Here is a 21,327-nt window from a genome sequence, read left to right on the forward strand (position 1 = left end):
TTGTAAGATTTTTTTCAACTCTACCAGATTTAAATCTTTACTCATTGGTGTTGGGGGAGATTTCAAATGTTCTGGATCATTCATCCGCTAAACCTACCACTTTGAGTAAATTTTCCTGATTCTCCTTCTATAAAGAGGCACTGGCATTTTAATTCTACCTTACATTCTGATAACCATTTTTTTGAAATTTATGGAAGACCAAATTTAATTTTTCTTTAATACAAATTCTTCTTCACAGTTTCTAACTTGATTGTCTAGGACACTATAAAAGCATATCTTAGAGGACAAATTATATTTTATACAGCTAATATAAAAAAGACTAATAAGGAAATATTAGATTTAATCTATCAGATTAAACAAATTGATTTACAATATGCACAAGTTAAAAACCCCGAATTATGTAAGAGTGATCTTAAGACTAAATTTGATCTTCTTTCTATTTATCCCATTGAACAGCAACTTCTAAGGAGTAAAATTCAATTTTATATTCCTGGTGAAAAATCCGGTAAGCTTTTGGCCAAGGATCGACAAAAAGATGACAACAGACTCGCCAAGGCAAATAGCACCTTTCGAAGACTACACAAAAGAGTCTAGAAAAACAACCACCTGAAGATACACACAAAGATCAGCTTGTACAAAGCCGTTGTCATACCCACGCTCCTGTTCGGCTCCGAATCATGAGTTATCTACCGGCATCACCTACGGCTCCTAGAACACTTCCATCAGCGCTGTCTCTGCTCCATCCTCAACATTCATTGGAATGACTTCATCACCAACATCGAAGTACTCGAGCTGGCAGAGTCCGCAAGCATCGAATCCATGCTGCTGAAGACCCAACTGCGCTGGGTGGGTCACATCTCCAGAATGGAGGACCATCGCCTTCCCAAGATCGTGTTCTATGGCGAGCTCTCCACTGGCCACCGAGACAGAGGTGCACCAAAGAAGAGGTACAAGAACTGCTTAAAGAAATCTCTTGGTGCATGCCACATTGACCACCGCCAGTGGGCTGATATCGCCTCCAACCATGCATCTTGGTGCCTCACAGTTTGGCGGGCAGCAACCTCCTTTGAAGAAGACCACAGAGCCCACCTCACTGACAAAAGACAAAGGAGGAAAAACCCAACACCCAACCCACCAATTTTCCCTTGCAACCACTGCAACCGTGCCTGCCTGTCCCGCATCGGACTTTTCAGTCACCAACGAGCCTGCAGCAGACGTGGACATACCCCTCCATTAATCTTTGTCCGCGAAGCCAAGCCAAAGAAAGGAAAGAATAAGGAAGTATTAGATTCAATCTATCAGATTAAACAAATTGATTTACAATATGCACAAGTTAAAAACCCCGAATTATATAAAAAGAGTGAACTTAAGACTAAATTTAATCTTCTTTCTATTTATCCCATTGAACAGCAACTTTTAAGGAGTAAAAGTCAATTTTATATTCATGGTGAAAAATCTGGTAAGCTTTTGGCCAATCAATAGAAAGAAATGGGTGCTAAGAGACAAATTACTAAGATTTTGGCTGGTTGATGTTATGGACTCTACAGATCATTCTATAATTAATGATTCCTTAGAGAATTTTACTCTAGACTGTATACTTCTGAATCTAATAATGATAATAGCTTAATGATGGACCTTTTAGATTGCTTAAATTTTCCTTCACTTTCTCAGAATAAATGTATAAGTCTGGAGTAGGTGCTATTTCCCAAGAGGAAATACCTTTTGCGATTTCTTCCTTACAATCAGGTAAATCTCCATGTCCTGATGAGCACCGTGACAGAGTGTATATATATACATATATATATATATATATATATATATACATATATGTACATATATATATATATATATATATATATGTATGTATATATATCTCTAGATATGTTTTTGGGAGATAAATTGGGAAAGATTTGTTAGAATGGGTCACGTGCAAACACTTTGAAATGGATCTTATTTAAAATACTAGAGCTCTGCCCCATGGTAGATATATCGGCTCCAGAGCCTTTGCAAGAGTTTTGAAGAGTGCTCGAGACTTCACTCATGGATTGTTGTTTACAAGAGGCAACAGATGAGGGAGCATGTCGGAGCCACTATGTCTGGAGGAGAAATTGTTGTTCTGAGAGGGTCATGTGATTTTACGGGCAGAGAGAGTCAAACAGTTTTGCTCTCAGAGAGAGAGAGAGATAGAGAGAGAGAGAGAGAGAGAGAGAGAGAGAGAGAGATCACTTGTACAGTGTGGCAGCCAGCAGCTGGGACTAGAACAGGACAAGCTGGCAAACTTATGGAAAGCTCAGTTGTAAAATGGCCTGATCAAAGCCTTTGTTGTTCATGTAAGAGGAGAGGACTGGCTGTCTAGTGTTTCACCTGGAATAAGTGAAACAAAAAGGAACTCTGTGATGACCTAAAAGAAAGATGTTATCATCTGCAGAACCCTGAAGGGGCAAGTTTCATCAGCAAGATAATGAAGTGGCTGATTAAAAAGGAACAACAAATCTCTCTCTGAAAACCGACAAGAAATTTCCTGAGCGGTAATCATTTACCTTTCAAGCACCAAAGCCTGGTGAACTTTATAAATGTTAAATTCTGTGCACAGTATAAGAATTGCCTGCAACCAGTTAACTTGGAAGAATGAGAAGTGAGATTGGACTGTGAACCAAATAACTTTTTTGAACTTACACACACATTATATACACGTGCGCTTAGAATTAGAAAGGGGTTAAGTAAGTCAATAGAGATATGTTAACATTTAATTCTATTTTCATGTTTAAAGATAATTAAAAGCAACTTTTGTTTAAATAACCATTTGTCTTGGAAAATATCTATTGCTGCTGGGTTTTGGGGTCCTCTGGACTCGTAACAGTACCTTTGTTGAATTTTAAATTTGTTTTTAAGTTGCTCATGCCCCAACTAAGCTTTGTGCTTAATGACTCATTTAAACAAGGGAATCTTCCATCATCCTTTAATGAAGCTTGTATTTCTCTTATTCCGAAAAAAGGGGAAGGATCCACTTGAATGTGCTTTTTATAGGCCTATTTCTTTACTCAATGTTAATGTTAATATGAAGATTTTGGCTAAAATACTGGCCCACAGATTGGAGAATATTTTACCATCAGTCATTTCCGAAGATCAAACTGGCTTCATTAAAATAATTATTCTCATTTTAATATACACTGCTTATTAAATATTTTATATTTATTCCCTGATCCTGTCTCTGAATGTGTTCTTGCTTTAAATGCAAAGAAAGCTTTTGATTGGGTGGAGTGGGGCTATTTATTTGTGACCCTGGAAAAAATTAATTTGGACCATGTTTTATTAAATGGACTAAAGTATTATATTTATGTCCTAATGCTTCAATTCTTTCTAATATATAAGAATCAAAACTTTTAAACTTCAAGGGGGTACTCATCAAGGCTGTCTTTTAAGTGCATTATTTTTTGATTTGTTATTAGAACCATCAGCAATTGCCCTTCGGGAATGTAGAAATTTTACAGGGATTTACAGGAAGGGCATTGAACATTAGGTTTCCTTATATACAGATGATCTTTTGCTCTTTGTATCTAATCCAGATGTTTCTTTACTCAATTTAGCCAATTTTCAGGACATAATTTGAACCTACACAAGAATGAACTTTTACCTCTAAATGGTCCTTTACCAAGGTATTTTAATTTTCTTTTTAAGACTGTGGAGGATCAATTTACCTATCTTGGTATTACAATTACTAGGAGTTGAAAACATCTTTTTAAGGAAAATTTTTCTATTTTATTTAATCACGTTAAATTATTTCTATTGAGATGGTCACCTTTATCTATTTCCATGACTGACCACATAAATTCTATTAAAATTAACATTTTACCTAAATTTTTGTATCTTTTCTAATCTATATCAATTTACACTCTTAAATCTTTTTTTGATTCACTTGATTTACTTATATCTTATATAAGGAAAGGAAGCATCCCTGCTTAAATAAAGTTCATCTTCAAAAAGCTAAAAAGAACAGAGATTTGGCATTTTCTAATTTTAGATTTTATTACTGGGTGGTTAATATACGCAACTTGATCCTTTTGGTACAATTTGATATTTGTGTTGACCATCCCACTTGTGTAGAAGTCGATCAATTTTGTAAAGAATACTTTCTTGATGGCAATTCTAGGGACTTCTTTATTTTCTTCTTCATATAAACTAACTGACAGCCTGATAATTAAAATATGGGCACAATTTAGAAGGTTTTTTGGATTTCAGTTTTTCTTTTGCCAGCCCTATTATATCCAATCACCTTTTAATACTTTCTTTACAAGACACTGCTTTCAATGACTGACACAGAATGGGTATTAAATGTTTTAAAGACCCTTTTATTGCCAAAAGAATGGCATCTTTTGAACAATTGGTGGTAGAATTTAATTTGCCAAAAACTCATTTTTTTAAAGATATTTACAAATTAGACACTTTATTCAATCTCAGATCCCTGATTTTCCTAGAATCCCTGAGGTGACTGTTCTTGACATCTTTTTTGATCTACAATCTTCCCATAAAGGCTTTATATCTCTTATTTATGATCATTTGGCTGATCTAGCTCCCAAAGTTAAAATCAAGAATGCCTGGGGGCAGGATTTGAATATTTCATTGTCCAATGAGGTTTTGGACTCCATTTTTAATATGATTAACACTACTTCCTTTTGTGCATGACATTTTTTATTGCAATTTAAAATGGAACATAGAGCATTAAATTGTCTCATTTCTATTCAGACACAAATCCTCTCTGTGACAAATGTAAAATAGGTGAAGCTTTTTTAGTTCTTATGTTCTGGATTTGCCCTGGCTGAGAAGAAATTTGGAAATATGTTTTTCAAATGCTACTGGTAATTCTGAAGTTAAAATTAGAACTTAACCCATTAATTGGTCTTTTTGGATTACCTCAATCCAAAGCCAAATTTTATATTTTACATCATTGTTAGCAAGATGTGCAATTTTGATTAACTGGAAAGATAATACTCCACCCACACATGCACAAAGGCTAAGAGATATTATGGCTTGTTTAATTCTAGAAAACAAAATTAGATATGCTATCAAGGATTCAAATGTTAAGTTCCAAAAAAATGGGGCCCATTAATGGATTATTATCATAATCTTAAGATTTAAGGTTGTTCTGAAGTTTTGATGCTGTGTGGTCCCTCTCCAAGTTGGTGTCACTTGATTCATACATGACAACTTTCAACCTTGCTTAGAGAAAAGGGTTTTGAAATTTTTCTTTTTGGGTTTTTTTTTGTTAATTCTTATCTTATTGTTATGATTGTGCTCTGAGCACTGGATGTCTTTATGACAATGTTTTTAAAAAATTCTTTTTTACAAATCTTGCATCATATTATATAATTGTACTGTTCAATTGTTTATATTGTAAAACATTAATGAAAATATTTTTAAAAGAAAAGAAAAAAATAAGTGTAAAATCATTTTATTTGGCATCTATAGAATTATCAGATAACAGATTTTACATTCGACAACCCAGCCTGTTGATATCAGGGCCACATTGTATCTTACAGTCATAGTCCTATACAGCACTACAGCCTAACTTGCCCACGACAACCAAGTTTCCCTCTGAGCTATCCCAATTTTTGGCCCATATCCCAGTTTTTGGCCCATATACCTCTAACCTTCCTATCAACGTAGCTGTCCAAAAGTCTTTTAAATATTGTAATTGTACCCATCTCTACCACTTCCTCATTACCCATCATCCTCTGTGTGAAAGAGTCACCACGTAGCCTTCCTTTAAATTGTTCTCTCTTCTTAAACCCATGCTCTCCAGTTTAAGACTGCTATGCTGGATCAGTATACAAAATCATGTGGAGCCTCCTATACACCAGGGAAAGAAACTTTTAGCCTCTCCAGCCACTCCTTATAACTCAAGCTCAGCGCAGATCCACAAATCTTTTTTGAACGCTTTGAATAACATCCTTCCTGTAGAAAGGTGATTGGAACTGCACAAGATATTCCAAATGAGGCCTTACCTATATCTTGTACAGCTGTAACATGATACACCAACTCCTGTATTCAGTGCCTTGACCAATGCAGGCATGCATGCCAAATTCTTTCTTCACCACCCTGTCTACCTGTGTCATTATGTTCAGGGAACAATGCATAGGTCTCTCTGTTCTAAAACACTCTTCAGGGCCCTACCATACACTGTAGAAGTTCTGCCCTTGACTGAGGAAACTTGCATTCCATATGCTACATTCCAGCTCACCAAATCAATATCATGCTGTAATTGAGATAACCAGCTTCACTTTACACAAATTTATGCGATATCTGCAAACTTACCAACTATATTCTCATCCAAATTGTTCATATAAATGATAAACAACAATGAACCCAGCAGTATGAGAAACAACCCTCCACTATCCCCCCCTCAGATTCCTGCCATTGTGTATCCAATTGGCTAGCTCACCCTAAATCCCATGTGTTCTAACATTCTGAGCCAGCTGATCTTGTGAGACCTTGTCAAGGTTCATGTAGATATAGTCCTTCACCTTGCCCTCTTCAATCATCTTGGTCACCTTTACAAAACACTCAATCAAATTTTTAAGGCCTGATTTCCCATGCACAAAGCATGTTGACTATCCTTAATTAGCCCTTTTTTTCCAAATCGATGTATATCCGCTATCTCAGATTACCCTCCAATATGTTATCCTTTACTGATGTTAGGCTCACTGGCCAGTAGTTCTCAGGCATGTCCTTTTGCCTACTGAAATAAGCACAGTTACTAAAAGAATTTTACAATCTGCTCATACCTATCATCTCCCATACAAAACAGCTTGAAGCTCGAGGCCAGTCGGCCAATAGAGCACTCCAATAAGACCCAATACCCTCACTAATTTTCCTGTAACCTATCCCCACTCACAAGCTCATCTTCCTGATTCTCCTGACACCTCTTATTGAAGAGTAAATTATAATTCCAATTTAATTCACCGACACTTTACCCACATATTTGGGATCTGGGAGGAAATTGAAACAACCAAAGTAAAATTCATCGAGTCACAGGGTACAGACTCCACAGAGATGGCACTAGAAGTCAGGAATGAACTGCTGCACCTTTATGCTCTCTGCAATGAGTTGCTGTGAAATTTATCCTCCTGAGATCAGCAAGGAAAAATATGGAATTTTAGAATCATTGGTATTAGATTGTGAAGGATGTCTGAACAGTGTCACTATTGGTGGTGTCTTTTATCTTAACGGTCTTATAGTTGTACTATTCCTTCTATTACTGGAGGAATAAGGTTTAAGGAATAAGAATAATCTGCAGCAGGCAGATCTGATTCCAGTTACTATTAAAAGAGGTAGAATCTGTGAGAAAGTACAAGAGCATTGCCATATTGATTAAGCATCAGTGCAATAATGAAGGAGGATGTCCTGAAAGGGTCTTCAAATGAGCCCAAGATAGAGCTTTTCAAACTGTTTCCTGTAGAACTTTTTGAGTCAGTACAGAGATAGCTCTACTTGAAAAGAGGATACTTATCAGAAAAGGGACAGTTCTGCATCTAATTTTAGGGAATAAGGCCAGGCCTTGAAGTGGATGTGCTTGAGCATTTTGTGTGACACAGCTCCATTACTTTTAAGATAGTTATAAAAGTAGTCCAGAAGGCTAGACCTGTTAATAAATCTACAAACAACAAGTGGGAGTCTTATAAAAATGAAATAGTGAGAGTTAAGGTCAATATTCTAAGGAAGGCAAGTCCAAGGAACTCTGGATGTCAAGAGATATCAAGGATTTGATTTAGAAAAGGAAAAACAGCAAGTATAGAGAAATTAAAATTGTTGACGCCCTTCAGGAGTATACAGTGTGTAGAGTAGTACATAAAAAATAAATAAGATAAAGATGGATCTCAAAACATCATTGCACAGAAAATTAAGGAAAATCATAAGGCATTCATAATTACATTAAGTGGACCCGGATAATCAAGGAAAGAAGAGGGCCCATTTGGAATCAAAGGGATAATCTGTGTGTGTGGAGCCAAATGTGGGTAGAAATCCTAAATGAGCATTCCTTATTTGTATTCACCAAGGAGAAAGACTTTGTAGTTACAGATTTCAGGGAGGGATTCAGAGATATTCCAGTGGATGTTATCATTAAAAAGAAGTATTTCCTAGACTGCACAGTTGGCATAGGGCAGCACGGTTGGCGTAGGGCGGCATAGTTGGCGTAGAGGCAGCACGGTTAACGTAGCACCTTTTTAGTGCCAGCAATTGGGACCTGGGTTTGAATCCCACGCTGTCTGTAAGGAGTTTGTATGTTCTCCCTATATCTGTGTGGTTTTTCCCCAGGGGCTTCAGTTTTCTCCCAATGATCAAAATGTACCGGGCGTGTAGGCTAATTAGGTGTGAATTTGGCGGCTGGATTCGTGGGCCAAAATGGCCTATTATTGTGGTGTATGTCTAAATTAAATTTTAACATGAATAAGAGGTGGATAGATCTCTGGGCCCAATAAGATGTATTCCAGGCTGCTAAGGGAGGCAAGGGAGGAGAATATTTTTAAATGCTTGCTGGACACAATGAGGTGACAGATGACTGAAAACAGCAAGTATAAGCCAAATAGTTACAGGCTGGCGAATCTAGTGTCAGTAGTAGGAAAGTTACTGAGAAAGAAAACCAAGGGAAAGGATTAATCTACATTTGGAAAGGCATGGGATTTATCAGGGAAAGCCAGCACATTTTTGTGCTGACTAACATGATTAATCTTTAAGAAAGCATCAAAACATGAGTGACAGTATTGCAGCTGATGTAGTCAACATGAACTTCAGTAAAGTCTTTGACAAGATTCTACATGAAGGGAAGGGAAGGGAAGGCCATGGAATCCAAAGCAAAGTGGCAAATTGGATCTAAATTTTATTTTGTATGTGAGACAGAGTGTGGAAGGTTAATTTTCTGATTGGAAACCTGCATCCAGTGATGTACCACATAGATCGGTTGTGAGACCCTTGTTTGGATGTAGGAGATATGAAAATTGGTGACATTTATCAGCTGGTCAGTTGAGCAGAGCAATGGGAGATGGAATTTAATCCCGATGTGTGAAGTGATGTATTTCTGGAGATCTAATAGACATAGGTCATATGGCATGAATGGTGGGGCCTGTAGAAGAATGGAAAAACAGGGAGAATTTGTGCAAACCACAGTTCACTGAAGGTGGCAAGACTGATACAAGATGGGGAATGCTGGCATTCATTAGTCAATGCACACATTTAAAAGGTCACTGGATAATTCAAAGATTACAGACCATATCCTGGTAAATGGGATAAATACAAATGGGTGCTTGATGGTTGGCATAGAAGAGGCATGACACCATATAACATGGAAGGATTTGCAAGAATGAAAAATGCTAACAAGGAATAAATGAGAAGTGTGGGTATAATTTTGGAATGTAAAAATGTTGTGGAATCTCCAGGCACACATAGTCAGCAAAATGTCAATAATTAACTCTCAAACATTATCATCCAATCAGATTCCAATCACTTACAACGTTTATGAAACTATTCTCTTCTGAATCAATGTCACCTTACTCTGTGCTACCACCAGAGAGAAAGTAAATAATAACTTCTATTCCTGCCAGAAAAAATGATTAACAAAATATCACACAGCTCTAAGGCTGACATTTCAAATGGCAATTTCATAAATCATAAATGAAAGTTCTGCATGAGTTCCAGCTGTACTTTGGTACATGCTAAGAAAACTGACTTGAGAGATATTTTGGATTTAAACACAAAAGTCTGCAGATGCCGTGATTGTAGTCAAAACACAGAGATGCTGGAGGAACTCAGCTGATCTCATGGGGTCCATAGGAGGTAAAGATATATTACTGACATTTCAGGCCTAAGCATTTCATCAATGTAATAGCAAAAAACAAAACAGTTGTCTGTGTTAAAGCTGAGGAAAAAATGGGTAAGAATGGGAGGGAAAAAAGTACAGAGCATCAGACAAAAAGTGTTAATTGGATAAGATAAGAGGACAGAAGAGGGGAAAGGGGAGGAGAGAGAGAGGCAGAGACAAAGCGAGACAGAAAAGGAAACATGGGGAGGGATGGGATGGAGTTTGCATGGAAACCAGATGAGTCTATGAGGGTGCCCATACAAAATATGAGGTGTTGTTCCTCCAATTTGCAGGTGTTCGCTGCCTGGCAGTGCATGAGACCATGGACATACATGTCAGCAAGGGAATGGGGCATGGAATTTAAATGGGTGACCACTGGAAGATCCATGTTGTTGAGGTTGACAGAGATGAAGTGCTCAGCGAAGCAATCTCCCAGCCTGCATCCAGTTCAGATTTAATTTGGGTTAACACAAACCAACGATTATATTTGAAAGCCCCTTTTACATAGCCACTTCAATGAGGAAATATTGCACCACGCCTTCTGCGCAAAAGGTACAAACCTGGAATGGGGGGGGGGGGGGGGGGGTCATTGCAGTCCCACCTTTAAGCAGGCTGCAGAGGTAGTCACAGCTCTGAATCAATGCCAGTGTATAAAGGCCGATCTGGCAAGCCAGGACAAGGACGGGAAAGGATGTATATGTGTACCAGTGTTGACGGCATACAAGACCATGGGCATATAACAACACCCCCCCCCAACCTCGTGGCGATAGCCCCTGAAATCGCTCCATGCCAGGTTGCTACTATGGACATTGCTTAGAAGGATCATGGGTAAGGTGCTCACTGCACTGAAGCTGAACCATAGTATTGCTATAGATCAAATTGCTATAGATCAGTTGTTTTCAAACATTGCTCTCCACTCACATGCCACCTTAAGTAATCCCTATGTCATAGGTGCTCTGTGATTAGTAAGGTGGTATGTGAGTGGAAAGAAAAAGTTTGAAAACTCCTGTTTTAATTGTACCTAATTGACTCGTTATGTGCACAGTTTCATAACTCCAAAGAAAATGGGCCAATGACAATTTTTCTCAAGCAAACTATTTCAGTAACAATTGGGTCTAGAGCAGTGGTTCTCAACAATTTTTTCCACTCACATACCACCTTAAGTAATCCCTTACTAACCACAGAGCACCTATGGCATATGAATTACTTAAGGTGGTATGTGAGTGGAAAGAAAAAGTTTGAAAACCACTGCTAGAGATCAATACTTGCAGCAGCTCCCAATGATCAGGTGACCGGGAGGATGTGTATACTAGAGTCACCTCCCAAAAATCAGGGGTCCGGCAGGGTGTGTAGTACCCCTGGTTATAGTGTGGAATGTCTGGATTGCCTGTTTGAATTAGTAATAGTGTACTGTTGAACGTTCTCTTCTATTTGTTTCCCTTTACAATTTTCCCACGCTCTTTTATAAATTATGCATGAATATTTTATTAAATTGTGCATGTATTTTCCCTCGCTCTTTTATAAATTGTGCATGTATGTGTTTTATTCCTGCTACCAGTTTCCTATGTTCTTCTATTAATTGTTGTGTGTTAATAAAAATTACATTTGATTGCAAACCCTTGTGTCCAGACTTGTCTCTCTCGAACTTGACATTTTATCAACACAACAATGATCAGTGCAGGGATTGACAGTGGGCCACTGGGAGTCTCCTAACAGACCACCACCAGCCCTCACACTGATCCCACCACCCCACTCCCATTGACAGCCCACCTCTAGCCCCCGTCGACAGATAGCCAGTGAGCCACACACCGACGATGATCACTGTCAGCGTTTCTTCCCATTAATTTCAACTTCGCATACAAGATCCAGGGTATATTTTTGAGCCGTTTTTTTGAAAATCATAGGTCTTATATGCCGTCAAATATGGTATGTTATATGTCACTCTAGACACTGATGCGTTTGTGATACACGTCCCACCTCTTTTGCTCCAAGAATGCCAGCTTGCTGTGTAAAATGACACACTGGCCCAGCATTATGCTGGCGTTGTTTGGCTAAGTGTAAACAACCAAAGCCAGCTAATGACACATCTTCTTTATGACATTATTGCGGAATGTCTGTGCAAAAAGCCCTGAAGAGTTAAAGTCAACATTGTCCTTGACTCTGTGCCTGTGTTTCCATGGATTTGATTTATTCTTCTTAGAAGATAAACAATCCATGGGATTTACAGGATATCTAATCACTAACCAGATATGATTAACAAAACTTGGTTGAAAACTATGCAAATCACAAAACATGAACAGCAAAATCTGATTCCTTTTGTCTATGCCATTTTTTGACTCAAGAAGCATCATGTACAGTAGATAACAACAGCTCATTACTGGTTATTCTTCTTCTGCCTATCCATCCCATAGGGTGATAATGGTTCCTTTCAGTCAGTTTGTGGAGTTCGATATGAGGATACCCAATCCTCAGAAAGAAACAGCATGTGTGTGAATGAATTTAGGTTAGTAGGGTCCAGATTCACCTTCTTGACATCCCCTCCAAGATCCTGCAGCATGGTAAGATTCTCTACAGCTGGGGGAAGTTCTGTAGCAGTGAATGGTCAGACCAAGCTTCGATGCAAGGGATGCCCTTTCTGTACTTCACGGCATATGCTTGCTAGATGACCGTTGACCCTACAAGAGGGTTCGCCCAACCTTTGACAAGTCTTGTTTTTCATCCAGCAGGGTGAATAGCCACCCTTCGCACCAGGCAAGCCTGGTGGTGAAGCCTGTTTAGTTGCCGACCACCTGACCATGCGACAGGTAGTACTGGGTTAAATGGTACCAGTAGCACTCTGACAGTGACCTGGTTATACACCAATGCATCATCAAATGGTCGTGTACATGTGTGAGGCTACATTCCATTTTCAGCCTCGTCAGTGGTGGGGGGTAGGAAGGCTAACAATAAAAGTGCAGACCAATCTCAAACCAATCTACTGAGCCTTCGTTCCAACTTGTATGTATAGCAATTCCCATCAACATGTCCCAGTAAACGCAGCAATTTTTGCCAAGGGCAGCAAAAAGACTCTGCCTCTCCAAATGTAGTGCACCGAGAGCAATTCTATAACTTTCACCCCAGCTTCTTAGATAACATCAACAGATAAAATTTCAGCAGGGTTTCAAGGTATATTATTTTTGTAATTGCATCGGATTTTTTAAAGTATATTGAGGAGAGCCAGTTCTAATGTAAACAGAATGAGGCTTAAGGACTCCACTCAGAAATATTTTCCTCTCACCTGCTCAGTTTCTTTGTCTTTGTCCATTTGCTCCCAGTAGTCTGTGACTAAGAAGACACCATACACATCTTTCATTGCATCAAATAGAGTCTTTTCATTGTCCAGATCAGCTTTCACTATCTCAGCTCCAAGGAGTTTCAATTCTTTAATTTCTTTCTTATTTGGGTTTCTAGTAATAGCTCTCACCATGAATGTGCCATCTTTTAATAGAGCTGTCGCCACCGACCCACCTTGATATCCTGTGCAAGAATAAATATTTACATATATTTAACTGGCCCAGAATTTTTACATATTTATTCATCATGCACAAAATATTGACTTTAGGAATTATTTTCAACATTTTCTATCTCTTCTAGGCCAAAAATTGGTCTGAATGGAAATCTGACGTGTTTAAGTAGGAGGAAGAGATATTGTAAATAAGAAAATCCATAAGATAAGGAATCAAATGACTTTGAGCTCCAATGTATTGGCTGTAATAGAAAATATTAGGTACAAGGCTTTTAATATATGCATATAAAGTAACTAATTAAATAAATTTTTTTCAGTTGGGTCAATTTTTTTTTAGAAGACCAATATCTTTTAATATTTTTCATTATTTATTTGGCCTTACATTATGCATTTGGAGTCTGATTTGCAATTTTTCACTGATATGAAATCTGTATGTCAGTCTTCCCCTAGATTATTTTCAAGCCTGCAATGGCAGATCTCTGGAATTCACGAATGAGCTTCATTGGATGTAATGCTTGAACCAAGGAAGGTTGCATAATGGGCCAGGTTTCTACATCACTTCTGATCAGTAACAATAGACCATTTGTGACCACCTTTCTTTTCCCTGCTCCTGGTAATTTGCAGCCCAGGAGAGGTTCCTCTCATCCTTTTCCGAAGAAGAGAACTCTCCCTCATGGATCCAAATGGGACTACGTACACGAGAGAGTGTGCAGCAAAGGATTTCATTTATAAATGGAATGTCAAATTAATAATAAAAAAACACAGATAACCCCTATTCTAATACATATGATTAAAATATAGCATGAAATTAATGGGAGTATTGGAAAAAAATGGGGATATCACCAAAAGCACCATTGTGCCAGGACTTGGGCAAAAGAATTTTAAATATTTGGCATGAGAAAGGAATTAAACATATTGAAGATTGCTATGAAGAAGGACTATTTATTTCCTTTGAACAACTAAAACAGAAATATAATCTGTCAAATGGAACATTCCACTGCTTTCTTCAGTTGAGGTGCTTCTTGCAATAGAGATGGGGTCCCATAATGGCCCCGCCCTCAAGTAATGTAGTGGAGGGGATATTTCAACTAGGAAATACACCTAAATTCATAATTAGGGTGTATTCTGCTCTCTAAGGTGAAAAGTTTTAAGCCTACAAAGGTTGAAGGAGAGGTGGTAGTCAGATCTAGATGTTACAATACCAGAGGAATGCTGGTCTGACTAGTGTTTGGACAGAATGACATCAATGATTAATGCTAGATATGGACTGGTCCAATATAATTTTCTACATCAACTACTGTATATATTATACCACAAAAATAACATAAATCAAAATCTGAAGTATTTGAAATGTGCTTGAGGTGTGGCATTGAAATTGGAACCTTCCCACATTCTTCCTGGTCGTGTGTGAAGATAAAATCATTCTGGCATGATATCACTGAAACACTACAAAAGTAACAAGAGTGACCTTCATATATGACCCAAAGCTGTACCTTCTGGGCATCTTTATGGATATGAGCAATAAATTGACTAAACTTCAAATCTGTTTTGTTAAGGTAGCTCTGGCTGTGGCCAAGAAGTGTACAGCATTCACTTGGAGTAGGACTCCCTCCAACTTATTGCTCAATGGGCCGGGGAGAGGCGTAGTTGTATACCCATAGAGAAAATTTCCTCCAAGTTAAAAAATAAATATGGCAACAAGTAATGTAGTATGTAAAGATGTATGTATGTAAAGATGTGATATCCCAGAAAAAGGATCACTTGATCCAACTTTTCTTCTCCCCCCCCCCCTTCTTAATGGTTTTTCCCTTTTCTCTCTCTCCACTTCAGTCCTATCTCTTCCAGGCTCATCCCCAGCTTCTTTCTCCTTTTATATATGTAATATGACACGCATATCTTTGGTCTTGATAAAGGGTCCCAAACCAAAACATTGTCTGATCATTTCTACCCGTGGATGCTGCCTGACCAGCTGAGTTCCTTCAGCATTTCAGATGCTCAAAATTCCAGCATCTGTAGCTTTTGTGTTTCTTCCTAGTTAGGCATCAACATTTTTAGGAAGACAATTAGTTAAGTGAAATGGGGAAGATAGGAATGTCTTGTCTGTACACGTACATTTACACACACACATGCACAGAGACACACGCACTCTGACTAACTAGATTTCTATTGAGTGTCATTCAAGGTACACAATTTCTCCACTCTTCTAATGGTCTCATCAGGATTCATTCTTTGCAACTAATAACTTCATTAAATATTGACTTTTGGCAAGAAAGTATGATTATGCACACACAGTATTGATGATGCAGGTAATCTGAACCATTACATTCTTTCCTAAGTGCGCCAGATGGATGTGGCTTTTTAAAACTCAATTAGTATTGATTGCATTAAAATTAAACAATAATCCACAGCTGCAATCAATAATAACACTACTTAGTTGATCACTAACTAGTATTTTTATTATTAGATTAAATCCCAACACACAGCTGAAGAAACAAGGGACTAATGCTCATTTATGAATTGTTTAGCCATTTTAACATCATTGATCAAGTACCAGGTTAATTGCCATCTCATTCACATTTTTGTCAAAAGATGCTATTTTTACTGTACTTTCATTAAGTAAAACATGAAAGTCTGCAGACACCATGATCGAAGTAAAAACAGTGCTGGAGAAACTCAGCAGGACAGTGTACATTATATAGCAAAGATAAAGATAAATACTTATTTGTACTTTCATAAACATGAATTTTCCTGGGTAGATTATCAGATAAAACCAGAACAAAGTTCGACAATCATAACACATTCAGTGGTGAATGGTGAAATGAGATAGCTTCATGAACATCTCCAGACTTAACAATTTAGAGCCTTACAGACATTCAAAAGACAATGCTAAAAGACATGTATCACTTTCAGACATAAATACAAGGTGACTGAATGATTCCCCCCCCCCCCTCAGTTCAAAGCATAATTGAATCCGTTTTCTGCCACTCAGTTAACTCCACATGGTTGAATATAATTTAAAAATTGTGTTCCTTTGTTCTGCATTTCCTCATCAGAAGGTTCATCTGTGACTGCCCACTCAAATTTCTATTACATTTTAAATAACATGATTATATAATTCCTTGACCTGCTAAATTCAAAGGAATACAGAATTATGCAACCTTCCTTCATATTTTAGACCTGCTACCATTATGTTAAATCTGGGCTCTATCTCCCCAAAGGCAAAAACATCTTTCCTGAGTCTTGGTCAAAAAATAAAGCCTTATTGCAGATTATGTCTGATCAAAGTTTTTGACAACTGAAACATTGCCTCAGCACTCTCATTTCCAAAGTGACAATTTCATACTTCCCCATATTAAATTTCACCAACTATTGTATAGTTCCCCAACTTGGTCTGTTCGCATTTCTTTGTAAAGCTCATTCCAGGTGCAGCCTAATTTTAATTGGGTCCCCCTTTGTTTCTGAATCAGAAGTTTTTAGTTCTCGTCCACTCTAGAAATTTGAACTTAAAAATCCAGTGTAATTTTTCAGTACTGCACTGCCTTTCAGATATTTTTTTTTAAATCAAGGTCCTGTAAACTCCCTTATAAATGTAAAAAATAAAAGCTGGCCAGCAGATATATACTTATTGACATGAATAATATTTTTCCCTGAATCTACATCACCAACACATTATTATTGCTACATGGATTTGCCATTGGCTGTCATGTTTCCTATGTTCCCACCTGCTTCAATAGGGCATTAAGAAGAAGAGAGTGAGCTGCCTCAATGATTATCACCCAGAGGCACTCATGATTAAGAGGTTGATCATAGCCAGAATGAACTCAAACCAAAGTCCAAGGGAGTCCTAACCTGGACCCACTGCAATTTGCCTACCACAACCATTCCACAGCAAATGCAATCTCATTCAGCCCTGGATCACCTAGTCTACAGCCACACAAACATCAGGCTGCTCAGCTTTCAACACCATCATTCTTCAGTACTGGTCAGCAATCTGCAGAAACTGGGCCTGTGCACCTCATCAGAAGACCAGTCAGTGTGGATTGGTAACAATCTCTCCTCCTCACTGAAAATCAACACAGGCACACATCAAGGATGTGAGCTCAGCCCACTGCTCTACTCTCTCTGTAGCCATGTCTGTGTGGCGAGGCACAATTCAAAAACATCCTTGAATTTGCCAATATCACCACAGTTGTTGGCAGAATTATATATGGCAATGAAGAAGCATACAGAAATGAGATAGATCAGCAAGTTGAGTGGTGTCACAAGAACAACCTTGCACTCAACATAGGCAAAGCTCAGGAATTGATTGTGGACTTCAGTTAAGGGAAAATGGGAGGACATAAATCATTCTCATCAAAGGGACAACTGTGGAGAGGGTAAAGAACTTCAAATTACTGGGTGTCAACATCTCATGTCGATGCAATCATGAAGAAGGCTTGCCAGCAGCTATATTTCATTACAAACTTGAGTAGATTTGGTCACCAAAGACTCTTGCAAATTTCTACAGGTGTACCGTGGAGAGCATTCTGACTGGTTGCCTCAGTCTGGTATGGAAGTGCCAAATCAAAGGACAGGAAAAGGCTACAGAGGTTTGTGAACTCTGCCAGTGCCATCATGGGCATTAGTCTTCACCATTAAAGACATCTTTAAGAGGTGGTGTCTCAAGAAAGCAGCATCTATCACAGTGGTTCTCAACCTTTTTCTTTCCACTCACATATCACTTTGTGTATTCCCTATGCCATAGGTGCCCTGTGATTAGTAAAGGATTGCTTAAGGTAGTATGTGGGTGGAAAGAAAAAGGTTGAAAACCACTGTTTTAATTGTCCCTAACTGACTCGTTATGTGCACAGTTTTATAACTCCAAAGGAAATGGGCCAATGACAATTTTTCTCAAGCAAAATATTTCTGTAACAATTGGGTCTGGAGCAGTGATTCTCAACCTTCCGTTTCCACTCACATACCACCTTAAGCAATCCTTTACTAATCACAGAGAACTTATGGCACAGGGATTACTTAAACTGTTATGCGAGTGGAAAGAAAAAGGTTGAGAACCACTGGTCTCTCATACCCTCTTCTCACTGCTACCATCAGGAAGGAGGTACAGGAACCTGAGGATGAACACCCAAAATTACCAAAACAGCTTCTTCTCCTCCACCATTAGATTTCTGAATGGACAATGAACCAGACACTACCTCATTTTTTTTCCATTTCTCTTGCACTAATTTATTTATTTTTAAATTATGGAAATGCAATTTATAGCCATTTTTGCATCTGTAATGCATAAAACTGCTGCTGCAAAACAATACATTTCGTGACATGTTCATGACAATAAACCTGATTCTGATTCTGACGATACTTCAACGTGCACTACTGAATGCAAATTGCTTTGGCATGTAACGGAAAGTGAAATATAAATACAAGTTCCTTTCTTTCCTGTGCACATACAAATAATTTACCACGTCTAACAAAGTAATATCCACAATTTGGATATACATCTCCCTAATCCTTCATTAAAATTATTTATCATTTGGTGAAAAGCTATGTCTGCACTACATATCCCCAGAGAGCATTACTTACCACATCCCACCACTAAGAGAACAATCACTTTATTCATATTCTCTCCTAGCTCCATGCAAATTACTAATTCACATCACAAGTGCTATATGCTTTTATTCTCATATAAATCTCTTGTTCATAATGTTGTAAAATGACTCGAAAAATATCAACAAAATCCACTGACCACCCACATTCACTAAGCCAGTTCAGTCATCAAGTTCAGGTCTTCTGAACTACTTAAGCCTAAGATATATCCATCACAAATTAAAGTAAAGTATGGTCAATGGAAACTTGTAAACGTACAGTCACTATATTCCTGAAATAAAACCAGAAAATATTGGAAATATTTGCAAGGTCAGTAAACATTTGGGAAAAGAGAAAAAAAAGTAACTTTTCAGGTAGATGCCTTCTAATCAGAACAACAAACAACAGGAAGACAAAAATCCTTTTAAATTATGGCAGCAAGAAGAGTTAGAGGGAACAAAAGAAATATCTGCAGTAGGGTGAAGATCTTTGATATAATTACTAGTAATTTGCCTATAACTAACGTAAACCAAATTATATGGTTTCTTCTTGGTTCTTTTTGCAAATTCTAAATCCAAATGCAAAACTGATGGAGGAACTCAGTGGGTCAGGCAGCATCCGTGGAGGGAAAGAGTCCTGATGCAAGGTCTTGACAAGCACTTTCTCGACACAGATGCTGCCTGCCCCATTAAGGTCCTCCAGCAGTTTGTTCCAGATCAGTTTTTATCCCAAATTGCAGCATCTGCAGTGCCTAGTGTCTCCAGTCTTTTGAATCCACAATACTTTAATCTAGGTCATTTTGCACAATGATGCTTAGTGCATCGATGACTTCTTTCCCTATTTGTTTTAACAACTTATTGATGGTGATGAGTCATCCATTAAATTAACAAGCTAGCAATAATTTCTTCCCAAATGTGGATAAAAACAAAGTACTCAGTAAACAGACCAGATTTTGTAGAAGTAATGGATAAAATAACCCACATCCTAACTACTCCAAGACCACCAGAGATCTGTCTATACTTGTGGTTCTCAATCTTTTTCTTTCCACTTATATACCACTTTAAATAATCCCTATGTCATCGGTGCTGTGATTAGTAAGGGTTTGCTTCAGGTGGTTTGTGAGTGAGGAAGGAAAGCTGAGAACCACTGCTCTAAACCCAATTGTTACGGAAATATTTTGCTTGAGAAAAATTGTCATTGGCCCATTTCTTTTGGAGTTATGAAACCATACACATAACGAGTCTATTAGGTACGATTAAAACAGTGATTTTCAACCTTTTTCCTTTCCACCCATATAACACTTTAAGCAATCCCTTATTAATCACAGAGCACCTATGGAATAGGGAATACTTAAAGTGGTATGTGAGTGGAAAGAAAAAGATTGGGAACCACTGGTGTTGAAACAGCAATTTTCTGTTACACTGCAACTATTTATTCTGTTATTTTTTTTCTCTTGTGATGTAGTGTTCATTTAAGTTGTACTATTGTTTGTGTAGCTGCAGCAAGCAAAAATTTCATTTCATCTGTATATTGTACTTTCATGTATGACCATGAATTTTCATTATCATTATGATGGTTTGGTCAAACTGACAGCAATTACAGATTTCCTCACAAGGCATTTGCTGCAAGATTCTACAGTTGCTCTTTGTGATTCAGCATAGCTATGCAGCCTCTCACAACAGTTGTGAGAAATCACTTGAACTTATGTGATTTTAAACTACTTAAGAGAAGTCTTGTTGTTAAACACACAGAAGACTTTTATAAAGCTTACCAAACAATATAGCCCCAAAGAGATAGTCATAAATTCATACAGGATGGTTAGAGGCCTTTTAGCCCACCAAAACCATGCCGATTATCAACCAGAGAGAAACGCAAAGAGTGTAGATGCTGGAATTTTGAACAAATTCAGAAGGTTGGGACAGTATCCATGCAGAGAATATTTCAGATGTGGACCCTTTATCAAGACTAAAGGGAAGAAGGTGTTATTAAAAATATAAAGGGGGAAAATAAGCCAGACGATTTCCTAGAGATGATAGGATATAGAACAAGAGTTGTGAGAAGCAGCAAAGCAGGTAGAAAGAGAAACCACTAGAAAGGTGGGAGGAAAGAAAAGTTAGGAACAGAAGAAAAAGGAAAAAAAAGTATCATCATGTATTAGACTAGAGAGCTCGAGTTATAAGCCCCTTTCACATTGGCTAACTGGTAAATCGGCATTCAATGAACTGATTCAAAATAGCGTTTTTGCTGTTCACACTAGACCAATGTTAACCAGTTCTCTGTGCCCTGTAACACTCATCACCCGGCATCCCAGAGCAAAGGGGCACATATCCTCCAACAGTAACATCCTACATATCCTCTGTCTCTTTAACTCTGGGCTAACTGGTACACC

The 21,327-nt window shown here is 38.0% G+C and overlaps 1 protein-coding gene across 6 annotated transcripts in view; it reads right to left on the minus strand.

Moving 5' to 3' along the window:
* The window catches only part of LOC138761777 (nmrA-like family domain-containing protein 1), a 238,039-nt gene that overhangs the window by 91,637 nt on the left and 125,075 nt on the right, over window positions 1–21,327 (minus strand). For all 6 annotated transcript variants that reach the window (XM_069934491.1, XM_069934493.1, XM_069934490.1 and 3 more), the window contains exon 2: window positions 13,131–13,369. In XM_069934491.1, the coding sequence (XP_069790592.1) occupies window positions 13,131–13,319 (189 nt within the window). In that variant the 5' untranslated portion in view covers window positions 13,320–13,369. The remainder of the gene's footprint in view (window positions 1–13,130; window positions 13,370–21,327) is intronic.

This window comes from Narcine bancroftii, chromosome 4 (assembly GCF_036971445.1).
Source record: "Narcine bancroftii isolate sNarBan1 chromosome 4, sNarBan1.hap1, whole genome shotgun sequence".
Taxonomy (NCBI): domain Eukaryota; kingdom Metazoa; phylum Chordata; class Chondrichthyes; order Torpediniformes; family Narcinidae; genus Narcine; species Narcine bancroftii.